The 22747-nt window shown below is 43.4% G+C and overlaps 1 protein-coding gene across 1 annotated transcript; it reads left to right on the top strand.

The window, feature by feature from the left end:
- The first annotated feature begins 12168 nt into the window (after positions 1–12168).
- LOC111959006 (terminal nucleotidyltransferase 5A-like) lies at positions 12169–18593 on the top strand. Its single transcript, XM_023980402.2, has 2 exons — positions 12169–13928; positions 14547–18593. Exons 1-2 carry the CDS (start codon positions 13500–13502, stop codon positions 15324–15326), a joined length of 1209 nt encoding a protein of 402 aa, XP_023836170.1. The 5' UTR covers positions 12169–13499; the 3' UTR covers positions 15327–18593.
- Positions 18594–22747: the final 4154 nt, after the last annotated feature.

Here is a 22747-nt window from a genome sequence, read left to right as displayed (position 1 = left end):
GTCCCTAATTAGGGTGATCTTTGACTCTGTTGGCCCTCTATAGGTTGTACGCTTACATCACTGTTGAGACTGACAGTGTCTAACAAGAATACAATTCTGTTTTACCTCTTTGACTCTGTGACATATGTCACTTTCACTCTCCAGAGAGTGTCTGACAGTCCGAGACTGTCCAAGAGCATCATAAGTTGTGACTTGTTTTAAGAGTTATTAATACCCTGCAGTCCTCGCCTGTCCGTTGGCTAAAGTCCCTTCCAGCAGTTTATGGTCTCTCTTCATAGCCGCAGAGAGTGGTTAGAGCCCCGGCCAGCAGTCCCAATCCCACTTAGCGGTCATGGAGCCAGTTAAGCATGGATTACTTGACTGCTCCACAAACGTCAGCTCAGCTGGCTGCTTTAGACCATTAAGGTCTGTTCCCAGGACAAGCTCGCACTGAGCGTGCCGTCCTGCCATCTTGGCTGCTGTCTGGTGACGTCTTTGACGCTCAATGAGGTTGGTGATTTTATGATGGGCTAAAGCCACGTGCTACCTGGACCGCACCTAACATCCCGTCCTACTGGCGACTTGGCTGGACAACCAGGCTGCAGAAAATATACCTTTTTTTAGTTTCTGTTGCTAGGCGGCGGACAAACCAAGGGTTGACATGACATTCTTTGGTCAGTTGTAGGTTTGTTTTATCCAATCTTCGCCCACTACCTTTTGTGAGGAGCAAAACTTCTATCACTTCCTAGCCACGACATTATTGAATTAACAGCTCAATTAAAATTAGTTAAGAGATTAGAAAACCCCTGAAATACACCGTGGTGGGCGTACACGAGTGCCAAAGTTTGGAGGCTTTGCTATATTGGCCTAGCTGGTCCAGGTGTTAGGGCAGAGGTCTAGTGATGGTTGATGGCGTACGGTTGGACAAGAGAATGTAAGCCAGCCAACACAACACAACACAGGGAGGGTGGAGGGTGAACCCACGCAACACAGCACAACAGTCAGATCAAAGAGGGTCTGCTACGCCCATCCCTAAAATGCTTTAGCAGCTAGCGGTGTGCTTCCCTTCTCCGGTGTCACTGGACACCCTAGCTGTCAGATCACAAACAGCCCATAATCAGGCCTATGAGACCTCCACTAGGACAGAGATGGGCCTCTCTATGTCCCCCTGATACACGACCCCTACTGTTACCCCCAGCATGGCCCTGACAAAAGAAACCCAGATCAGTCTCACCATGCACCTACACACACACACACACGTGTGAATGTGCGCACACATACATAAGCACACATACAGTTGAAGTCGGAAGTTTACATACACTTAGGTTGGAGTCATTAAAACTCGTTTTTCAACCACTCCACAAATTTCTTGTTAACAAACTATAGTTTTGGCAAGTCGGTTAGGACATCTACTTTGTGCATGACACAAGTCATTTTTCCAACAATTGTTTACAGACAGATTATTTAACTTATAATTCACTGTATTACAATTCCAGTGGGTCAGAAGTTTACATACACTAAGTTGACTGTGCCTTTAAACCGCTTGGATAATTCCAGACAATTATGTCATGGCTTTAGAAGCTTCTGATAGGCTAATTGACATCATTTGAGTTAATTGGAGGTGTACCTGTGGATGTATTTCAAGGCCTACCTTCAAGCTCAGTGCCTCTTTGCTTGACATCATGGGAAAATCAAAAGAAATCAGCCAAGACCTCAGAAAAAAAATGTGTAGACCTCCACAAGTCTGGTTCATCCTTGGGAGCAATTTCCAAACGCCTGAAGGTACCACGTTCATCTGTACAAACAATAGTACGCAAGTATAAACACCAAGGACCACGCAGCCGTTATACCGCTCAGGAAGGAGACGTGTTCTGTCTCCTAGAGATAAACGTACTTTGTTGCGTAAAAGTGCAAATCAATCCCAGAACAACAGCAAAGGACCCTGTGAAGATGCTGGAGGAACAGGTACAAAAGTATCTATACACAAGTAAAACAAGTCCTATATTGACATAACCTGAAAGGCCGCTGAGCAAGGAAGAAGCCACTGCTCCAAAACCGCCATTAAAAAAGCCAGACTATGATTTGCAACTGCACATGGGGACAAAGATCATACTTTTTGGAGAAATGTCCTGGTCTGATGAAACTGGCCATAATGACATCGTTATGTTTTGAGGAAAAATGGGGATGCTTGCAAGCCGAAGAATACCATCCCAACCGTGAAGCACGGGGGTGGCAGCATCATGTTGTGGGGGTGCTTTGCTGCAGGAGGGACTGGTGCACATCACAAAATAGATGGCATCATGCAGGATGGAAAATTATGTGGATATTGAAGCAACATGTCAAGACATCAGTCAGGAAGTTAAAGCTTGTCGCAAATGGGTCTTCCAAATGGACAATGACCCAAGCATACTTCAAAGTTGTGGCAAAATGGCTTAAGGACAACAAAGTCAAGGTATTGGATTGGCCATCACAAAGCCCTGACCTCAATCCCATAGCAAATTTGGTGGGCAGAACTGAAAAAAGTGTGTGTGTGCAAGGAGGCCTACAAACCTGACTCCGTTACATCAGCTCTGTCAGGAGGAATGGGCCACAATTCACCCAAGTTATTGTGGGAAGCTTGTGAAGGCTACCCAAAACGTTGACCCAAGTTAAACAATTTAAAGGCAACGCTACCAAATACTAATTGAGTGTATGTAAACTTCTGACCCACTGGGAATGTGATGAAAGAAATAAAAGCTTAAATAAATAATTCTCTATTATTCTGACATTTTCACATTCATAAAATAGTGGTGATCCTAAGACGAGGAATTTTTACTAGGATTAAATGTCAGGAATTGTGAAAAACTGAGTGTAAATGTATTTGGCTAAAGTGTATGTAAACTTCCGACTTCAACTGTAAATGCATGCATGCACACTCACACACAGTTACATGCACACTCACACACAGTTACATGCACACTCACACACAGTTACATGCACGCTGGAGAAGTAGGAAACTTCCATATTAAAGCAGCTGCTGCTTTATTAGTTGCCAAGACCCTATCTCGCTAGGAGTCAAAAGACATTGACTGAGAAAAGATGGAAATCCCATTCCATCCGGGAGCTTCTGATCCACACCCAAAACTAACTGTGCCGTCAGCGCCGGGAATATCATTCCTACAGAACAAACTAATGCGACCCACCTGGAAATCCAGTTATCTTAGGCAGGGGGATGGAGGAGTTGGAGAAGATTTCAACGGTATTTGAGAGGAATGAGAGGGGAGGACACAGATGACTTAAACCCTGCAGAAGTGCACGTATAAAGCTTTAGGAATTGTTATAAGCGTATAGGCTTTCATAATGTCTCATTATAAGATGTATAATACAATTATGTGGGAAAAATGTATTTTACTCAAAATGCATGGTATTTCGTCAGGATCATTATGAGAAGACGTTTTTAAGGACTCATGCATGTGTATGACGTCTTACACTGCGTTATAACCGCCTCGTTATACCCCCAGGCTTTAAGTAAAGTGCTACAGAACAAACCGTAAGCTCTTTATCCCCGCAAAATGCACTGCCCACGCAACTTCTAAGATAATGTACTTCGCAACTTTGACAAATGCATCTTGCGTCACCACCAGTGGCACATGCAGATAACGTGCAAGAGTTCCCGTCCTGGTCTCACTACTATAGCTCTACGCAAAAATATATCATCTAAGGTAGTTCGTGTTATGCACTTCTCAAACGTCAGCTGCCAAGAGGAAACAGATTAGCCAAGGATGTTTGTCAGTGGTTTCCACACAACTTCACAGGCAAAGAGAGGAGATAAAAATGCATACTGCTGAAAGGAGTGGTCTACCTTTATGAAGTAACTTTTTTTGCACATTTGCCTCCACTAATCAGTTGCTTAGAAATGTAGAGAGATGGAATAACGGGGCATTATGGAAAGGGGGCGAAGACCACGGATGTAGTGAAGGAAAGGGTTAAAGGTTTTGAAAAAAGACAGAGCTTCGGAGATAAAGCACTTCAAATCCTCTGCATGAATCCTATGAAAGTTATACACCGCATAAAGTTAAACTTTTCCATCTATATGACCTATTCCAACTTTCTTAGTTTGGCATCTGTAGAACGTTTCGGAGCGATTGTGGCAACGTATGTGTATGAACTGATATTTTTGCATTTGCTATAGGCCTAAGTCCCCACTCCCATCTAATCAGTGCCTTGGTACTCATTCACTCGTGTTTAGAGCATAATAACCGGTGGTTCCATCCCCTCTTGTTAAAGTGAGGTCAGATGAGAGAGGTCAGACCGGCTCGATTGCTCTTAATGAGATAGAAATTCTCATCATGCCGCTAGAGGACCCTGGACCTCCATGGCCCTCTGGGTAATCCACATACTGACACCACAACTCATGCATCTCATCCAGCACATTAAAATAGGTCTAACCAGAAAACACACGATTGCACTCTCCCCGGAACCGCATCGCCAAAATTTGAGCCCTGCTCCTCTATCCAACTCATTAGGGTAATGTGTTCATGTGTCGTTCCTCTCCATATGATCTGAGGAATTAGCTAGCTAGCTGTCCCGCTCGACTAAAGGGACTCTCTCTCACAATTAAAAACATGTTTAGTTAGCTATTGTATTTTGTTTTCAAAACATTGTTTCAGATGTCAATGACCTTCATTAGTTGTTGTTGGATGTGGACGATGCAGACGAGTGAAGAATAGTGACTACGACATTAGATTCTAACTCCCCGACCATCTCTAACTCTAAAGATGAGCTCAAGGGGAGATGTGGCAGTCCGAGGGGATGCGACTCTCCACAGTGCATCAATCCAATGGTTCCTGTCAGCTGATTGGCACAGTGAAAACCCCGGCTTCTCTTCTTAGTTTATTGGACCGAACCGTCCTGATCGTTTTTCATGGACCCTGGAGGCAGGCTCTCTGTAACTGTAAAAGATCGGTTTTACGAGGGAGAGGGCCAACAGTCACAGTTGAGAAATAAGATATTTTCAGATGTTGGGTCCTTCCGTGGTGCATTGAAATTAAGTCTTTTCAACAGTGGCGTGCATTCATGGATGCCAAGGGAAGCCAGGCTTCCCCAAAAAATGTCCCAACAAAAAAGATGCATAAATAATTTCTTTCATCTCTCTGTTTCAGAATTTTCCTTCAATTTGCAAGAGGCTGAATTTACTGTATCTCACTGAAGAAAGCATCCGAGCGAGCAAAACCGCACACCTCTGTCTCTGGATTTGTAGCCCATCTTTCAAGCAGAAATTTGCATCCTGTAGCTCTAACTCCAAAAAGTTCTGGGATACTGTAAAGTCCATGGAGAACAAGAGCACCTCCTCCCAGCTGCCCACTGCACTGAGGCTAGGTAACACGGTCACCACCGATAAATCCGTGATAATCGAAGACTTCAACAAGCATTTCTCAATGGCTGGCCATGCCTTCCTCCTGGCGACTCCAACCTTGGCCAACAGCCCCGCTCCCTCCGCTGCTACTCGCCCAAGCCTCCCCAGCTTCTCCTTTACCCAAATCCAGATAGCAGATGTTCTGAAAGAGCTGGAAAACCTGGACCCATACAAATCAGCTGGGCTTGACAATCTGGACCCCCTATTTCTGAAACTGTCCGCCGCCATTGTCGCACCCCCTATCACCAGCCTGTTCAACCTCTCCTTCGTATCATCCTGTAGTCACCTAAGGGACTTTGATGATGTGTTTGTTTGTTTGTGGGAGTTGCCTTTAGAATTTAAATGTTAGATATCCTGCGGACCTGTATCGGCCTCCTCATGTTAACAAGGGGCGAAAGACAAGCCAATTTCCTGGAGCTAACAACCCTAACACTGTTGGACCTATAAAGTCTTGTCATAATACCATCCTGCAAACTGCCTAAGTTGCTAACCAGAAGTTTCGAAGAAACTCTCCTAGGATTCTATATTTAAGGAGCAAAGTGTCAATTGTACAAAATGCTGCTTTGTTTTGCTCTCTGACAATCCCTACTTTAGATCACCTCTCTCGCGCGCCTTGTGCATAGTCGCGTCTAATTTCACGAGCACCGGGTGGTATTTCTCATGGGTCGTTCCATACCTCATGACCCACGGCTCCAAGGGTAAATGTATTAACGTAGTACCTCATAATAATAGGACCCGCCAGTCTGCATCTCTGCTCTTATATCTATAAGCAAATTCTACCTTGCGCTCAGGCAAGGCAGCCTCCGGAGTCCTCCTCTTCCTGTTTGATGTTGAGAGCAGCAATTGTACGGCTCTTCAATTTCTTTGGATTTCCTGCAGATGCGTAAGATCGCGTTCCTCATCGACCTGGCCAAGACATTTCGACTTCAGTAGGATATCAATGCACCTAGTGTTTCTCTAGATCGGAGTCAGGCTCAGTAGCCTCGGTTTTTCTAATGACTGCCTTGCCTGGTTCACCAACTACTTTGCAGACAGAGTTCAGTGTGTCAAATCGGAGGGCATGTTGTCCGGTCCTCTGGCAGTCTCATGGGGGTACCACAGGGTTCAATTTCGGGCCGACTCTTTTCTCTGTAATCATCAATGATGTTGCTCTTGCTGCGGGGCGATTCCCTGATCCACCTCTACGCAGACGCACATTTCTATATACTTCCGCCCTTTCCTTGGACACTGTACTATCTAACCTCCAAACGAGCTTCAATGCCATACAACACTCCTTCCGTGGCCTCCAACTGCTCTTTAAACGCTAGTAAACCAAATGCATGCTTTTAACCGTTCGCTGCCTGCCCCCGCAGCCCGACTAGCATCACCACCTGGACGGTTCGACCTAGAATATGTGGACATCTATAAGTACCTAGGTGTCTGGCTAGACTGCAAACTCTCCTTCCAGACTCATATCAAACATCTCCAATCCAAAATCAAAGCAAGAATCGGCTTTCTATCCCGCAACAAAGCTCCCTTCACTCACGCCGCCAAACTTACCCTAGTAAAACTGACTATCCTACCGATCCTCGACTTCGGCGATGTCATCTTACAAAATAGCTTCCAATACTCTACTCAGCAAAACTGGATGCAGTTTATCACAGTGCCATTCGTTTTGTTACTAAAGCACCTTATACGACCCACCACTGGACCTGTATGCCCTAGTCGGCTGGCCCTCGCTACATGTTCGTCGTCAGACCCCTGGCTCAGGTCATCTACAAGGCTATGCTAGGTAAAGTGCGCCTTATCTCAGTTCACTGGTCACGATGGCTAACACCCACCCGCAAGCACGCGCTCCAGCAGGTGTATCTCACTGATCATCCTAAAGCCAAAACCTCATTTGGACGCCTTTCCTTCCAGTTCTCTGTGCCTGCGACTGGAACGAATTGCAAAAATCTCTGAAGTTGGAGACTTTTATCTCCCTCAACAACTTTAAAAATCTGCTATCCGAGCAGCTAACCGATCGCTGCAGCTGTACATAGTCCATCTGTAAACTACCCACCCAATTTACTATACTCACCCCCCATACTGCTTTTATTTATTTACTTTTCTGCTCTTTTGCCACCAGTATCTCTTCTTGCACAATGATATCTGATGATTTATCACTCCAAACGTGTAATCTGCTAAATTGTAATTATTCGATTTATTGCCTACCTCATGCCTTTTGCACACATTGTATATAGATTCTCTTTTTTCTACCATGTTATTGACTTGTTTATTGTTTACTCCATGTGTAACTCTGTGTTGTCTGTTCACACTGCTATGCTTTATCTTGGCCAGGTCGCAGTTGCAAATGAGAACTTGTTCTCAACTAGCCTACCTGGTTAAATAAAGGTGAAATAAAAAATAAATAAAAATAAAAAATCTATCTGATGCTGTCTGGTCAAAAAGAGTACGATACTGTTGCTGCCCGTAGCATTGAATGCAAGGGAAGCCAGTGTGCATTTGGCCTCCCTTGACAAAAACATCATAAAATAATAGTCAATCAGCATTGAGCTAAACTGGCTCGGCTCAACTGTGAATGGGCCTGATGCACCCAGTGTCAATGGAACCCAGTTTGGATTTGGCTTCACACCAATAACATCATAACAACAGCCAAATGACATTGACAGAGAACTTTAATTGTTGCATCTCGTTGTGTTCTCCTCCGGTGTCTAGCTAGCTAGCTAGCTAAAATGGTCCATTCCTAAATTAGCCATGGACGGAGATAGGGATTTGGACATGTGGTTTTACTTAATTCTCTATACTAGCCAATGATTATGAAGGTGATTTTGATCCAACCATAAATTGGATCGCATATTGTGCGTGCCCCTGGCCAAAAAAGGGTGGAAGTTCATTATGTAGCTAGATGTAGTTGGCTAATGTAAATTAGCTGGATCATCATTGCCCATTTTAAAGGAAGTTAAGCTAGCGAGCAAGTATTTTAGCCAGGACAACAAAAACTAAACATGTGTAGCCTACTGTATGATAAAGTCAAAGACTGTTTCGGTGACATGAAAGAGAGGCATTGGCGTTTCTCTACAAGTAGGCTGAGTCAACATGTTTTTTGTACTTGTACGCACACACACAGAAATCAGTACCATGGACGGCCACATCATATTTAGTTTACGTTGAATGGACAAAATCGTTTTTGGTATCTTTTCATTGTCACTGTATTAGACTAAGCATAGGTGATTTGATGATGTGGAAGTTGAAATGGTGGTGGAATGAATAGTGGAGGCATCTCCTGTTTTCTTTGAGACTTGCGGTAACTCTCTGTGGTTCTAAATCAATAGTTGTTCAGTAGTCCGAAAATGTCTGAAACATTAACTTGATTGACCATGCTGTAGGTCATGTAACTGTTTGTTACATGCAATATGGTTTGTGGACAGATGTTGCTCTCCGGTTTTGTGATGAAACAAAGGTGTGGTTGAATTTATTCTGCTGCTTTGTCTTATTGTCTCGGCCTTAAGGCCTATATATTACGGTGGCAAGGCATATGAACTAACATGTTATAGAGCAAACACAATTATCACAATTAACACATAAGTTGTAATATGCCATTTTTTCCCTGGCTTGGCTTCCCCAGTGATTTTACCCACACCGCTACTGCTTTTCAAAGCACTCACTGATTATGGCATCTCTGAAGATAAAGTAATCTGTAATGATAGAAAATTCAGGATTGTCCATGCAACGAGGATGTTTCCAGTCACCAAAGCATAATGTGACAATTTTTGCATATCCCTTTTTTTACAATGGTTGCAGCCCCTGTCAACCATTGTAGAGGAATATACACCTACTGTCTCTATGGCAACCGCTCTGATTTGGCTGGAGTGGAGATGGCTGGTGCACAGAGCTCTTGAACGAAGGCCAACCCATACCTCCACACCTGGGAGATAGATTGACTCCTCACATACATTTCCAGATGTGAGTTATTGTTTGAGAGACTTGTGATCTCTCATTGGACCGTCCACCAATCAATAGCTGGCTATCCCAGTATAAGCCAGTAGCGTGAATGAGATGCATGATTTGAATAATATGCATATGGCTGCATATGGAAGTATGGCTGTGAATGTATCTGATCTAAGTCTATAATGCATCAAATCAATACATTTGTACATTTGTATTGGTCACACACATGTGTAGCGAAATGCTTGTGTTTCTAGCTCCAACAGTAAAGTAATATCTAACAATTCACAACAATACACACAGATCTAAAAGTAAAAGGATGGAATTAAGAAATATAGAACTATTAGGACGAGCAATGTCGGAGTCAGGAGTATAAATATATAATATGTGTTGGGATGTATAGACATTATGGACAGTAGAATATTAAGTATATCTGTAGAATGTGTAGGATAGAATAGTGTATATATACAGCAATAGTTTAATAGGATAGCATTGACTAGAACAATACACACAAATCTAAAGTAAAGGAATGGAATTAAGAATATATAAATATTTGAATGAGCAATGTCGGAGCGGGTGTGATTGTAAATGATCAGTGATCTATGTGAATGCGATTGCCTCGACCCCCTGTTGTGATGAGTGTGACTGTGCAGGCAGGCTCTGGGATCTCTGCTCTGCTGTGGGCTAAGAGTAAATAGGATAATCTGGGTTTACAGGGCTGGGTGGCTGCACTGCCTGATAGATGCCCTGACGGCTGCCCCACCCCAACCGGCCATGACATGGCACAGCAAGTGTTTGTCTTTGACAGGTTCCTCTCTGATGTTTGATGGAGATGAGCGTCTGTTCTGTTTATCTGATGCTAGCTGTCATGCTGTGCTGCACTGTGCCATGGAAGTTCAGTCTGACACTGACATTAGAGTCGTGTCAGCTGTTTCGCTCACACTTCAGCAGAGAGCATTAAGCCCAGGGGGTATGATGATGGGGGGGGGAAAGGGATTCAAGACAACCAAGAACGCTAATGTCCACAACACACATTCACAACACTAGTTAGCCCAGGCCAGGTGGTATATAGGCCAAGAAGAGAGAGATACATGGTTGCACAGGGATTAAACTCATATTGTCAGATATTTCAGGGCTGGTCACATCCCCTTCACATTCTTAAGACCACTGAGGTAGTCAGGCCTTCCAGAGCCGCTAGGCTAAAATCCCCTCCACATTGGTAAGACCCCTCCCACATTAAAAAATAATACAGTTTACTATAGAATACTAAAGTACTTACTATAGAATTCTATAGTAAAGTGTAGTATACTGTAGAATACTATACTACACACTGTAGTATCCCTCAATCATGTATAGTACTTACAATAGAATGTTGTAGTATACTTTAGAATAAGAAATACTACAGTAATGTCCGCAAAAACACTATAGTCCACAAAAACACTACACGTTTTAACTATAGTAAATACTACAGTATTTAATTTGTGTATACTCTGCCCATTCCCCACTCCCACATTGCAATTTGTGCCACACGTTAGTGAGAAACCTACATGCCAAGTATAGACCACATATTGTGTTCCCTACAGGTTATAGAAAAGAGCAGAAGCTCTGAACTATCCGTTCAGACCGCAGACCTACCTACAGGTTATGGAAAATGTGCTCTTTCAGTATTTCTCCAGTTTCCTGAAGGAGAAAGCCTCCACTTCTATGTCAAAGATAATAAAACAAAAATACTATTGTAAATTCTACAGTGACGTCTGGAAAAACACTACAGTGAATACTACAGTAAAGTCCACAAAACACTACAGTGAATACTATAGTATTTATAGGCATATTTATATGACGTTTCCTCAACACAGCAAGTAAATATCAGTATAGGAAAACTGGAACTCCCTAAAATAGACAAACTGTAGGAAGTGTCATATTCTACATTATGACTCACAATCAGTGGTGGAAAAAGTACTCAATCATCATACTTGAGTAAAAGTAAAGATACCTTAATAGAAAATGACTCAAGAAAAAGTCACCCAGTAAAATACTACTTGAGTAAAAGTCTAAAAGTATTTGGTTGTAAATATACGTAAGTATCCAAAGTAAATGTAATTGCTAAAATGTACTTAAGTATCAAAAGTAAAAGTATAAACCATTTCAAATTCCCTTTTTATTTTTTAAGGATAGCCAGGGGCACACTCCAACACTCTTTACAAACAAAGCATTTGTGTTTAGTGAGTCCGCCAGATCAGAGGCAGTAGGGATGACCAGGGATGTTCGCTTGATAAGTGTGTGAATTGTACCATTTTCCTGTCAAAATGTATTGAGTACTTTTGGGTGTCAGGGGAAATGTATGGAGTAAAAAGTACATTGTTCCTAGTGAAGTAAAAGGGAAAGTTGGCAAAAATATAAATAGTAATATATATATGGATATCTAAAAAAAAAACTACTTAAGTAGTATTTTAAAGTATTTTTACTTAAGTACTTTACACCACTGCTCACAATATGTTGTTGCTGGATATTTTTCAAATGACTCATAGATTTGGTTGGGATAGTACTCCAACGTTTTCCTCTTTCCCATAGAGGGCGGTATGGCAATGTCAACTCAAAGGTAGGCTTTTGCTCCACAATTTCTGTATGGTCCATGAAATCCTGCAAGTCCAAATAACTCTTTATTGTGAAAACCTTACATCTCCTATAAATTACGACTTAAAATAATGCGATTTCAACTCGAAGGAGGACACATTAGGCTATTGTATTTTCAATTAACTGTGCTTGCATTTCATAAGAGACTATACGAAACTGTCATTTTATTTGCGTATATAAATGACATCTATCAATATGGTCACGGCTGTAGTAACATAGCAAGCGTAGAAAGACGCCTGTGCGGTGTCCCTCTCGTTTCCCTAGAAAAACGGAAAGTTAGGTTAAATTCTGTATACCTGAAAACCGGCACATTTTTGCCAACGCCGCTATAGTGCGGCTGTAGTATGAAGTCCGATTTGCTATTGGTGAGCACAGATTTCGCTGTAACTTTATTTTTTATGTTTATGGCACCTGCTATTCCCAGGTGGTCTCCGGTCCCGGTACTAACCAGGCCGATGGTATGGCCACGAGTATATATTTTTTGTCCCCGAATTAGGTCCCTTGGCTCATCTCTGCAACTACTCAATGCGATCGGGAGAGGTGAAGGTTGAGTCATGTGTCCTCCGAAAACATGACCCTCCTGGCCGCCTACCTCTGCTCAACACTGCTCGCTTAAACCGGATGTTAGCCGCACCAATGTGTCGGAGGAGCCAAGGAAAGCCCCACCGGCCAAACCATCCCCTACCCCGGACATCGCTGGGCCAATTGTTCGCAGTTCTATCGGGGCCACGGCCAGTTACGACAAAACCTGGGATCAAATCCCAGGCTGATGTCGCTCAAACTTATCTTCGTTCAAATGATAAGGGGGTTGTACATATCATGTGACATTCCTAAAACTGTACCTGCCTTTCAGCGAGAAGCGACGCCCACAAGCCAAGCACAATGGATCGGTAACGGTTAACTTTGATGGAAAACAAAAGTAGCCAAACTAAACCACATCCGTTTCACGTGACAAGTTACATGGAAGGCTTTAAGAATTTATTGGAGACGAAAAGTGAACCAAATATTTAGAAGTTGCGCGTCACAATCCACGGGGATTCCACAGAGGGCTGATCACTGCAGAACTGCGTATTCATGCAAATTCAAAAAATCATAGGCGTGCCTTAGGAGATGGAGTCACAGCCCGAACACAGAACTCCTGGTATACCAACGAGCACCAAAGACGGTGATGCGCACAGCTCGGATACACTGAGTGACAACCGACGAGGAAACGTTTCACGCTCTTTAAAGAAAGGAAAAAGGAAGAAGTGACGACTATCTTTTTAGAGAAGATCTTATTTACTGACTTCCCTTATCTCACGACAGAAGACGCGCGAGTCATCCGGAGTACGCAGCTGTCATTTCTTTACTGCGCATTGAGTAGCCTAGCCTATTTCGCCTTGATTTGATTTATGTTACAGTATAATATAGAGGAGATACTGCACTCTGACTGAAGATACCGATGTGGATGAAGTTGACATTGCCCCTCTATAGCCTACTGTCACTGCGCGTAAAATCCACATTTGGATACGGACCTGTCGCTAAAGAAACTTTATAGTCAATTGCCGTTTTAATTTTCTCCACAATGTCTGAAGAAGTTAATAGCTGCACTGGTGCTAGTACTATAACTGAGGTTGAAAGCAGAAATATCAGCGTTCTCAGCTGGGAACAAGTGCAGCGTCTTGATGCCATCCTGACCGAGACCATTCCCATCCACGGCCGGGGAAACTTCCCCACTTTGGAGATGAAACCCCGACAAATAGTGAAGGTGGTGCGTAGTCGCATGGAGGAGAGGAATATCCACGTCCGGGACGTGCGGCTAAACGGGTCTGCTGCAAGCCACGTTCTTCATGAGGATAGCGGACTAGGCTACAAGGACCTTGACCTAATCTTTTGCGCGGATATGAAAGGGGAAAGTGATTTTCAGATTGTGAAGGATATCGTTTTGGACTGTCTCCTGGACTTCTTACCTGACGGGGTGAATAAGCAGAAAATATCACCATTGACTTTAAAGGTAGGCTACACTTTCCATGCAACATTTATTGAAATAAATCATATAGCTATTTAGAAATTAATTTCATTTATGAATATGGCTAATTGGGCTTTTACGCACCTTTTCCCTTTTGCACATCATTGTGCATGAGATTTCAAAATGCAATAAGACAAGTTTACTGAGAGTATAATTTTATTCAGTTAAGAGGATTGCAGTAAACCCATTTAAAGCAGATCCCGTCTCCTCGGCCACCTAAGTTCAATAGACAGGGCAGTCAATGTTTGCCCCTTATTTTAGGCTACAGAAAGATGCAAAGAAAATATGGGCCAATCTAATTACACGAATACGTCTTTATATGGAGCTATGCAAGATTACCTGTTCCTGATTTAGTGCATGTATCGGTTTAATTGGATTTAGATTAGGAGTAGGCTACAGTATTTATATCCATGACAGTTGTTTGTTTAAGATCATAGTGGCGCCAAAGCCTTTATACAGTATGTATACAGTATTTTTAAAACCCATTGACAGTTATTCCTTTTAACTGAGCAAAGTGCATTTATACAGTATGTAAACAGTATTTCTATCCATTGACAACTGGAGCTAAAGATTTATTTTCCCCCGTGTGTTTCTGTCTGACAGGAAGCCTATGTGCAGAAGATGGTGAAGGTGTGCAATGACTCAGACCACTGGAGCCTCATCTCTCTCTCCAACAACAGAGGCAAGAACGTGGAGCTCAAGTTCGTAGACTCTCTGAGGCGGCAGTTTGAGTTCAGCGTGGACTCCTTCCAGATCAAGCTGGACTCCCTGCTGCTGTTCTATGAATGCTCTGAGAACCCCATGACCGAGACCTTCCACCCCACCGTCGTGGGCGAGAGTGTGTTTGGGGACTTTGGTGCTGCCCTCGACCACCTACGCCAGAAGGTGATCTGCACCCGCAACCCAGAGGAGATCCGGGGCGGCGGCCTGCTCAAGTACTGTCACCTGCTGGTAAGGGGCTTTCACGCCGACTCCGAGACAGAGATGAAGTCCCTGCAGCGGTACATGTGCTCGCGCTTCTTCATCGACTTCTCGGATATCAGCGAGCAGCAGCGCAAGCTGGAGTCCTACCTGCAAAACCACTTTGTGGGCCTGGAAGACCGCAAGTACGACTACTTGATGACCCTGCATGGGGTGGTCAACGAGAGTACGGTGTGCCTGATGGGACATGAGAGGCGGCAGACACTGGGGCTGATCGCCATGCTGGCGGTGCGCGTGCTGGCCGAGCAGAACGTCATCCCAAACGTGGCTAACGTCACCTGCTACTACCAGCCAGCCGCTTACGTGGCAGATGGTAACTTCAGCAACTACTACATAGCCCAGGTACAGCCCATGTTCCCCTGCCAGCAGCATGCCTACTCCACCTGGCTACCCTGCAACTGACACAGCACAGGGAAAGGAAGGAGTGAGAGAGAAAGAGGGAGAGTCTGGTTCATTTATCACTGTAAAGTGTTTTTCAGATGAATGAATGAGACAAAAGGTATCCCCATGCCCCACAATCCTGTATTGAATTTAAATGTGTTATGTTCTGTTAGAGTGTGATGGGGGAAAGAAAATAGCAGCTGGGTCTCAGCTCCTGCGAGGTCAGTCTTAAACCAATGGCAGGACAGTTTACTGTGAAAATGCCTGTCTGACACACAACCCAAGCTTGGGAAGTATGGGATGGGGTTTTGCCCAATACAATGCAAACAATGATGGACAAGAATGAAAGCCGTAACAATACTTTCATTGACACTGACCTGGATTGACTGACTCTGTTGCGAACTGAAAAGGCTGTGGAATTGAGCGATAGACGGAACATAATGTGGGGCTGCATCTGTGTTCTGTGGTGTCCAGCTGCCTCCTTGGCCGGAGGATCCAGGCCCCTTTGCTCTCTGAGGGGTGTGTGGCTTGCACCCTGACGCGCGCTGGGCAATGTCCCAGCAACACAGGGGTTACTAGAGCACCATAAAACTCTCTTTATTTCTGGTGAGGTGAGTTGTCATCACGAGCTTGGAATGACAGAAACTACACCTTAACTAGTAATGATTGATATGAACATGATGATGCGTTTACAAACCAAAGATTTTTCATTTATTGTTTTTAATACCCAAGTTTGGTGGGGAAGAAAACAAATGTATAATGCTATCTATATTTGTATATGTGAACGTGTTTTAAGTGCCTAACGCCTATCAGTAGTATAGGCAGAGGAATAATGAGCAGCAGGCCATATTGTTTTGTGAATAAATCCAGTCTGGTTTTCATCAGGCACACAAGACAATAGCACCCCAGAGGCTTGTGAATGTAACCGTAAAATCCTGATTCAAATCCTGATACAGTCTGTGTTGATGTCATATTTTTTGGAAGACAACATATCCCCTTGCAGTCATAGAGTATTAGTCGATGGGGGAGAGATTGGGGTTTTGCTGTACTTTGTACAAAGTAGTTTGACAGGTTGATACAAGACCTTGCGTTAACATTTGCCGATATTTTAAACATTCCAGCTCCAATTAATGATAACAGTACCTCCTCATAGGTGCGTTGACGCCACGGAGACTAGAGCGTTGTTTGCTGTTGCTCTCCCGTAGTCATTTTCAGACAAACAAAACTCCACAGGAATATTAGCTCGTGCCGTGGTGCATCTACCGAGATGGTTTAACATTGTTTCGTCGTTGTTCATGTTGACAGCTTTGGTGAGCTTTTCGGATGTCGGCGTTAAAGAAAGGCGACGTCCTGTCGTTTTCAGTTTCATCATATGGATCACTGTACATTCAGTTTCACATGGTTTCAACTTTACTGTATTTTGTATTGGGGGTGCTTCTCTTTTAACTCACCTTTTTGTAGCAAGTTCACAGCAGGCTGAGGGAATGGAAAAACCTGTGTCGATAGAAATGGATACAGAAGGAGAGAGAGACCGAACGGATCAAAAGGCGAAGAGACCGTCTGTGTGTTCCGGTGCTGCCTTCTAGTATGATATTCGCTGAGACACCTGTGATGATGGGGACATTATTTGCTGTAACACCCTAGCAGGGATTTACGCAGCTGCCAAAGCGGTTGAACTTATCTGGGCTGTGTCTGTAGTGTATGCGCTCGCTTTGGGTGGGCTCAAACCTACCAGCAAATGTTGTGCCAAATGTTTATCTGCCGCTTGCCCAGTGTTGAATGAGTGTTCGGCCWTTTGTCGATGGGGAGAGAGGTTGAGGATGTGTTGTTTTTATATCGAGGTACAGATATTGAGCTGTAGGGGGAAAAAACATGTGAGGGACAGAGGAAAATGTGAGAGGCTGGGCTGGGGAGATAGGTGCAGCTGGTGAAGGGGTTTGTCTTGCTTTCACCACAGACAGACAGACATACAGACATACAGTGGTAATACCTCTTTCTCCCATCTTAAGATGACCTAAGCAGAGAGAATAGGCAGGAGAGAGAGGGGTTCTGGTACACRCAACACAACTTTAGGGAGGTAGCCTATTAAGCCTAGCTTTACCTCTTATGTCAGGGCCTCTTCTCTGGGGGACTAAACAGATATCCTCGCATGCCTTATGAGCTTTGATAACATTTCCTGGGTTGGTGCACTGCCATGCTATTACTGTAAATAACCTTTTAAATGAGGCTATGCTATGCTGTAAGGTCCAAGCCCATTGGGGAATACTGTCTCATGCTAATTCATGCCATTTCTCAACATAACATCTGAAATATGTTCCTCAACTGATCGGAATTGATTTTTGACGTAAAGATGAAAATGAACGATGATTCATCACCAGTATTGTGGATCTCGGGGTGAGAGACAGTGTTATTAAAAATAGCAACATCGGTGTGCACTATACAAATCTAAAGTGTGTATCTTTTAGAGAAGAATTAAACGGTGTGTTCACTTTGGGTGGGATTCCTGGCTTCCCACTTCTGTACAAATGGGTCATGTCACACCTCTTTCGGACATCTTAAGGAAACTACTCTCTTTGTCTCCACTGATGAGATCCTACTCTTGTCCTCTCTCCTCTCCCCTCACTCCCATAATGTGCAAGCAGTAATGCAGCTCCCTTAGGGAGAAAGTGAATGGACATCTAATGGAGTTCTACGGGGCGGAGGCACTCCAAAGGGGATGTGAATCGACTTCGGTGACCACTGTGTGACCGTAACCCGGGTGGTCAAGAGAACAGAGAGAGAGATGCACTCGACTCAAATCATTCTGTAGACTCCTTTTTCTCTATTTTGCTATTTCACACATTCTGSTCTAACATTTTTCTTTTTGACTGTGTACATTTTGATGATATTGTCTGGATTGTGCAGGCGCTGTGTRTTCTCATCTCTTCTCACTCTGTGAAATTGGCTCAGAACAGTTAAGCCGGCACCAGTCTACCATGTAGTTGGCAAGCAACACACAGGCTACTATGGGTTGCTGCATTGTCTTGTATGCATTGTTTCAACTTTTCACCTCSTATTCATGCAGTCTTTTTCAATCAAACCAACTAAAATAGAAAAAGAGCCTGCCTCGTAATTTTTTATGATTGTTCTTTTTTAATAACCGTATCAGACCATGTTGCAGCGCTTTGGAGTCTGTGATCAGTTTGCAAAATGTCATTTCTCAGCTTACATTTTTTTCCCCAGATCTCGTTAATGTCTGTTTCGACGATAAAGGATGTTTTCATCATTAAAAAAAAAATGAAAACCACATTTTCGTGTCTGTTTCTTGTTTGTAACAATGTTTGTAGGTTCTGTGACTGAATTGTGTTGACGACGACGCTCAACTGTCTGCTTTATCTAGATTCTGATTGGTCCTGTCTAGCGTTAGACTATTTCCCTAAACCACACCCCCAACGCTCAATATCCAGGCTTGGCCTCAATGGTCTGCACATCAAGGCAACTGACGTCAGCCTTATTTTTCATCAGAGAGCATCTCTTTTAACTGACGCTAGCCATTCAGCAGCTTTTAGAAGGCTGGGTTCCCTGCTTACAGAGGACAATCCTGGCCAGATTCTGCCAGACCTGACCCAATGGGCACTGGCCAGAGATAACTACTSCACCGCTGCCAGAAATAGCTGGTGGTGAGTGTGAGGGATTTGCGTCCACCCAAAAAAGAGACTTTAACGCTTTTGTGTTGTGAATACCTTTGCCTGCTCATCAAATTCTCTTTCGTAATTACTCCGTGCCTCCCATCCACACCACTGTAAATGTTGACTGACTGATCAGGCAAGGGCAGGGTAGCAGTGAATGGACCAGTTCCATGGATTGGAATGGACCGCTAAAGCAACTTAGCTCTAGTATGGGTCACATGTCTCATTGTCCCACATAGAGAGAAAGCGGGAGAGAGACAGAGTAAGATGAGTAAGTAAAGTACAGTGTAAAGAGGTAAGCTATATTTAGGAGCTATGATAAGGATATTATCCCTTTCACTGACAATTAAATGGGTGACTGCTCTATGCTTGCAGATACACACTTCACTTTTCCAAACCCATCGGAAGACGAGATATGAGAACGTTTGGACAATCTGATCACATGTACCTTCAGCTTCACCAAGATCTCCAATATCTCCTCAGTGCAGCCGGCTTCAAACACCCGGAAACATATATTAGTGATGCCTACACAGCACATTCTCCAGTGTTGAATCAACACTGAGCATGCTTTTATTTTTAAAATGTTTCATTTTATTTGACCTTTATTTAACTAGGCAGGTCTGAGCATGTTAAGTGTAACACTATTGGTGTTTATACAGGTCCACACTTCCAGTGTTAAATTAACACTTTCCTTAGTGTAAAGCCTTATTTGCATATTTCCCAGTGTGCCTTGCCTTTTGAGTAAAATGTAGAGTTTCCACCCATGACTGTATTTGTTAGTGACAGAGACATGGTTGTTGCATTCATTCATTTTCAGTCCTGTGGCCTTCACCAAGTGAGATTCTAAGTGAATATGTTATCAWTAAAATTACATTCTTTAAGACAATACATACTTCATAAGTCTTTATTTTGAGGGCCTAGTTTCACCCTTATGCTGTACACTGGCCTGAAACGTATGGTTTACAGGTCACTTCAGGCCTGCAAGTCACACTATGCTGGCTTGCAAAGTGATGTGCAATTCCTTTTGGAATCCACCCTGAGTGGGGATATTCAACATTTTGTCATTTGTATTTACCCGCAAGCTGTATTCAGAATGACTGCCAGGGTTGGGAAAACAGAGATATGAGACTACCTAAAGCATTTAAACTAAAACAACCATTACATTAACGAGGGCAATACGTCCAAGTAACAGATTGGATTGGTTTAGAAAAATGGGTGATATTTATATTTGAGTAGCATAAGAATAATCAGTCAATGCACATGCAAAAACATAGAAACAAACAATAAAAAAATAAAAAAAGCTGCGATAGAGCATGCTGGGAAATATGACAATGATGGCTGTGTTTTTTGTTGTTGTTAATCTCTGATTATTACACCAACACGGGGGTTATTTTACAGTGTTAATTTAACTATTTCTGAATCAACACTGAAAAATCAACACTACTTAACACTGGCCAGTTTGCTCTGTACTTAATAGCCTGTCTTTGCTTGAAAGGGATGAGACTAGACAAAACTAAATACGATATATAGCAGACAGTGTGCTTGGGGGAGATCCAAGGTCCACCGCCATGTGACTCTCCAAAAGACAGCAGTAGTGAAAACATTGGCAATAGTTAAGAGGCTCATATCATTTTTCAGTTAATTGATTACATGTTGTGGGAGGGAATGGGGGAGGTTGTTGGATGACTGAAAAACTGATCTATCTTCTATCCTTAAATTCCCTAATGCAGAGCTCCTGAAAAATTCTTTAATGGCTTTTCCACCCGGGGAGTGGCCGGATACTCCATTGGATTTTCTCTCTCGCTCTCTCTTTCTTTTTGAGATTAAGGCTTTTATGGAATAGGTCAAGGACTGTTGGAGCGAGACTCGCCGTTGCCGACCCACCATGCAGGGACAGGAGCCAATGTTGCTCCTCCGAATTCGTTAATGGCTTTTCCACCCGGGGATTGGAGAGTGGCCGGCTACTTCATGGGATTTTCTCTCTCGCTCTCTCTCTCTCGCTCTCTCCCGCTTGCTCTCACTCGCTCTCCCTCTCATTTTTCCAGATTAAGATTGTTATGGAATAAGCCAAGGACTGTTGGATYGAGACTCGGCGTGGCCAACCCACCATGCAGGGACGGGAGCCAATGTTGTGATTTACGACGTGGCCTAGTCATTTCAATAAGGCAGCAATTTTCTCACTTGGAAAAGTGTGGAACACTAAACAGACTGGATACGGCCAGGATTCCTCACTTTGAGAGGCAATTGTAAACAAAATCCAGGGGTGTGAGTTGTAAAACATTTAGGGAGCATTAAACAGCTATGGTGAATACAGCCGTGTAGAGAGAGAGTAAGAGGTCAGAGTCACCGAAGGATCACAGACAGCCAGTCCTAGACTACTACTGTTTTTATTGTCTATGGGGACAGATCTGGGGCCAAATGTATCAAGCATTTCAGATTAGGAGTTATGTTCTAGTTATCTAATTCACTGTCATCTTAAAGGCAAAACTAATCCTAAATCAGCACTCCTACTCTTAGACGCTTAATATACAGCCCCTGATCTACTCCTGTTTTTAGAGTCTATGGCCATTGCTCTGCTGTTGGAAATACACAACCTCGTTCTCCAACATATTCATATAGGCGACCTATACTCACAAGTCATCTCATCATGTTTGAGCGATATTACTGTGGCATTCATTTTTTCAAATTAACACCAAGTACAGTAACAATTCCTAATGAAGCTAATGAAGGAAAGATGTTGGTTATAACGGTAAACCTCCCCCATAACAGTGCCATGACTGTCATTGACATAACCAATACGCCATGTCATCTCCATCATCCCATTGAGAACAGACCATGACAATGCAGTCTGAGTGACACGGAGTTTTCCCAAAATAACACACAGGGTGTGGACAGAGTAAATCCTCCCAGCTGAAAGATATGAATTGATGAAAAGTAGGACAGTCAGGCAGGCGCCCGGGCTTTTGTTGAGGGAGGTGTGTCGACGATCAATGACAAAAGGTAACAGGAGAGATCACAGCCTTATTTGTGTTGCCGTGTGCTTTTTCTGAGTACCGGCACTCCACTCAGTGCCGGTACTCGTCTTATTTCAGACGTGCCTCTAGTCTAGTGTGTTGAGTATAGTGTGTTCTCTTTTATTATAGATAATAGAAAAACAGAGAGAGCGAGAAGAAGAGAAGAAGAGAGAAGAGAGAGAGGGGTCAGAGGAGCAGGAGTATCAAAGGGAAGATCGGTGGAGAGACAGATTGGGGGTAATAAAGACAGTCAGAGCAACTGAGAGGAGAGAGTGGGGTGATACAGGGAGAGCAGGAGAATCTGTGAGAGGACAAAATGCGAGGGGGAGAGAGATTCAGAGAGAATGAAAGGGGAAGGGAGAGAGAGAGTTGGAGACACGGAAGGAGCGAGAGAGAAAGAGAGGGAGTCAGAGACTGAGAGGGAGAGGTGCAGAGTAGTGACATGCAGCCAGGGTAGGCGGTGCTTACCCTGTGATAATCTAATACAAAAAAATATGTTACAAAAAGCCCCCCCAAAAATTATGATATAATAAAATCTATCAAATTTTGTTATCTGATGTCTTTTCTCAATGATTCTGGTGGTTTTTCAAAAAAAAATGTTTTGCTAAAACTGTACCAGGGTGTTCATGCCTTCCTTTTCATCCATTCAAATCGTTGATGCACACGGCCATTCCTGACTCCAGTCACTGTTAATGGACAGGGTCATCATAGGCGTCGCTGCTTTGCCTAGTTTGAAGTAGCTTCATTCGTTGCATCGACA

This window comes from Salvelinus sp. IW2-2015, linkage group LG35, assembly GCF_002910315.2.
Source record: "Salvelinus sp. IW2-2015 linkage group LG35, ASM291031v2, whole genome shotgun sequence".
NCBI lineage: Eukaryota > Metazoa > Chordata > Actinopteri > Salmoniformes > Salmonidae > Salvelinus > Salvelinus sp. IW2-2015.
Note: the sequence above shows the minus strand (reverse complement) of the source record. Positions and strands in the feature narration are given on the sequence as shown.

Coding starts and splice junctions, on each gene's coding strand:
- LOC111959006 (XM_023980402.2), top strand. CDS start 13,500: ATGTCTGAAGAAGTTAATAGCTGCACTGGTGCTAGTACTATAACTGAG. Junction 13,929..14,546: donor TATCACCATTGACTTTAAAG/GTAGGCTACACT, acceptor TCTGTCTGACAG/GAAGCCTATGTGCAGAAGAT.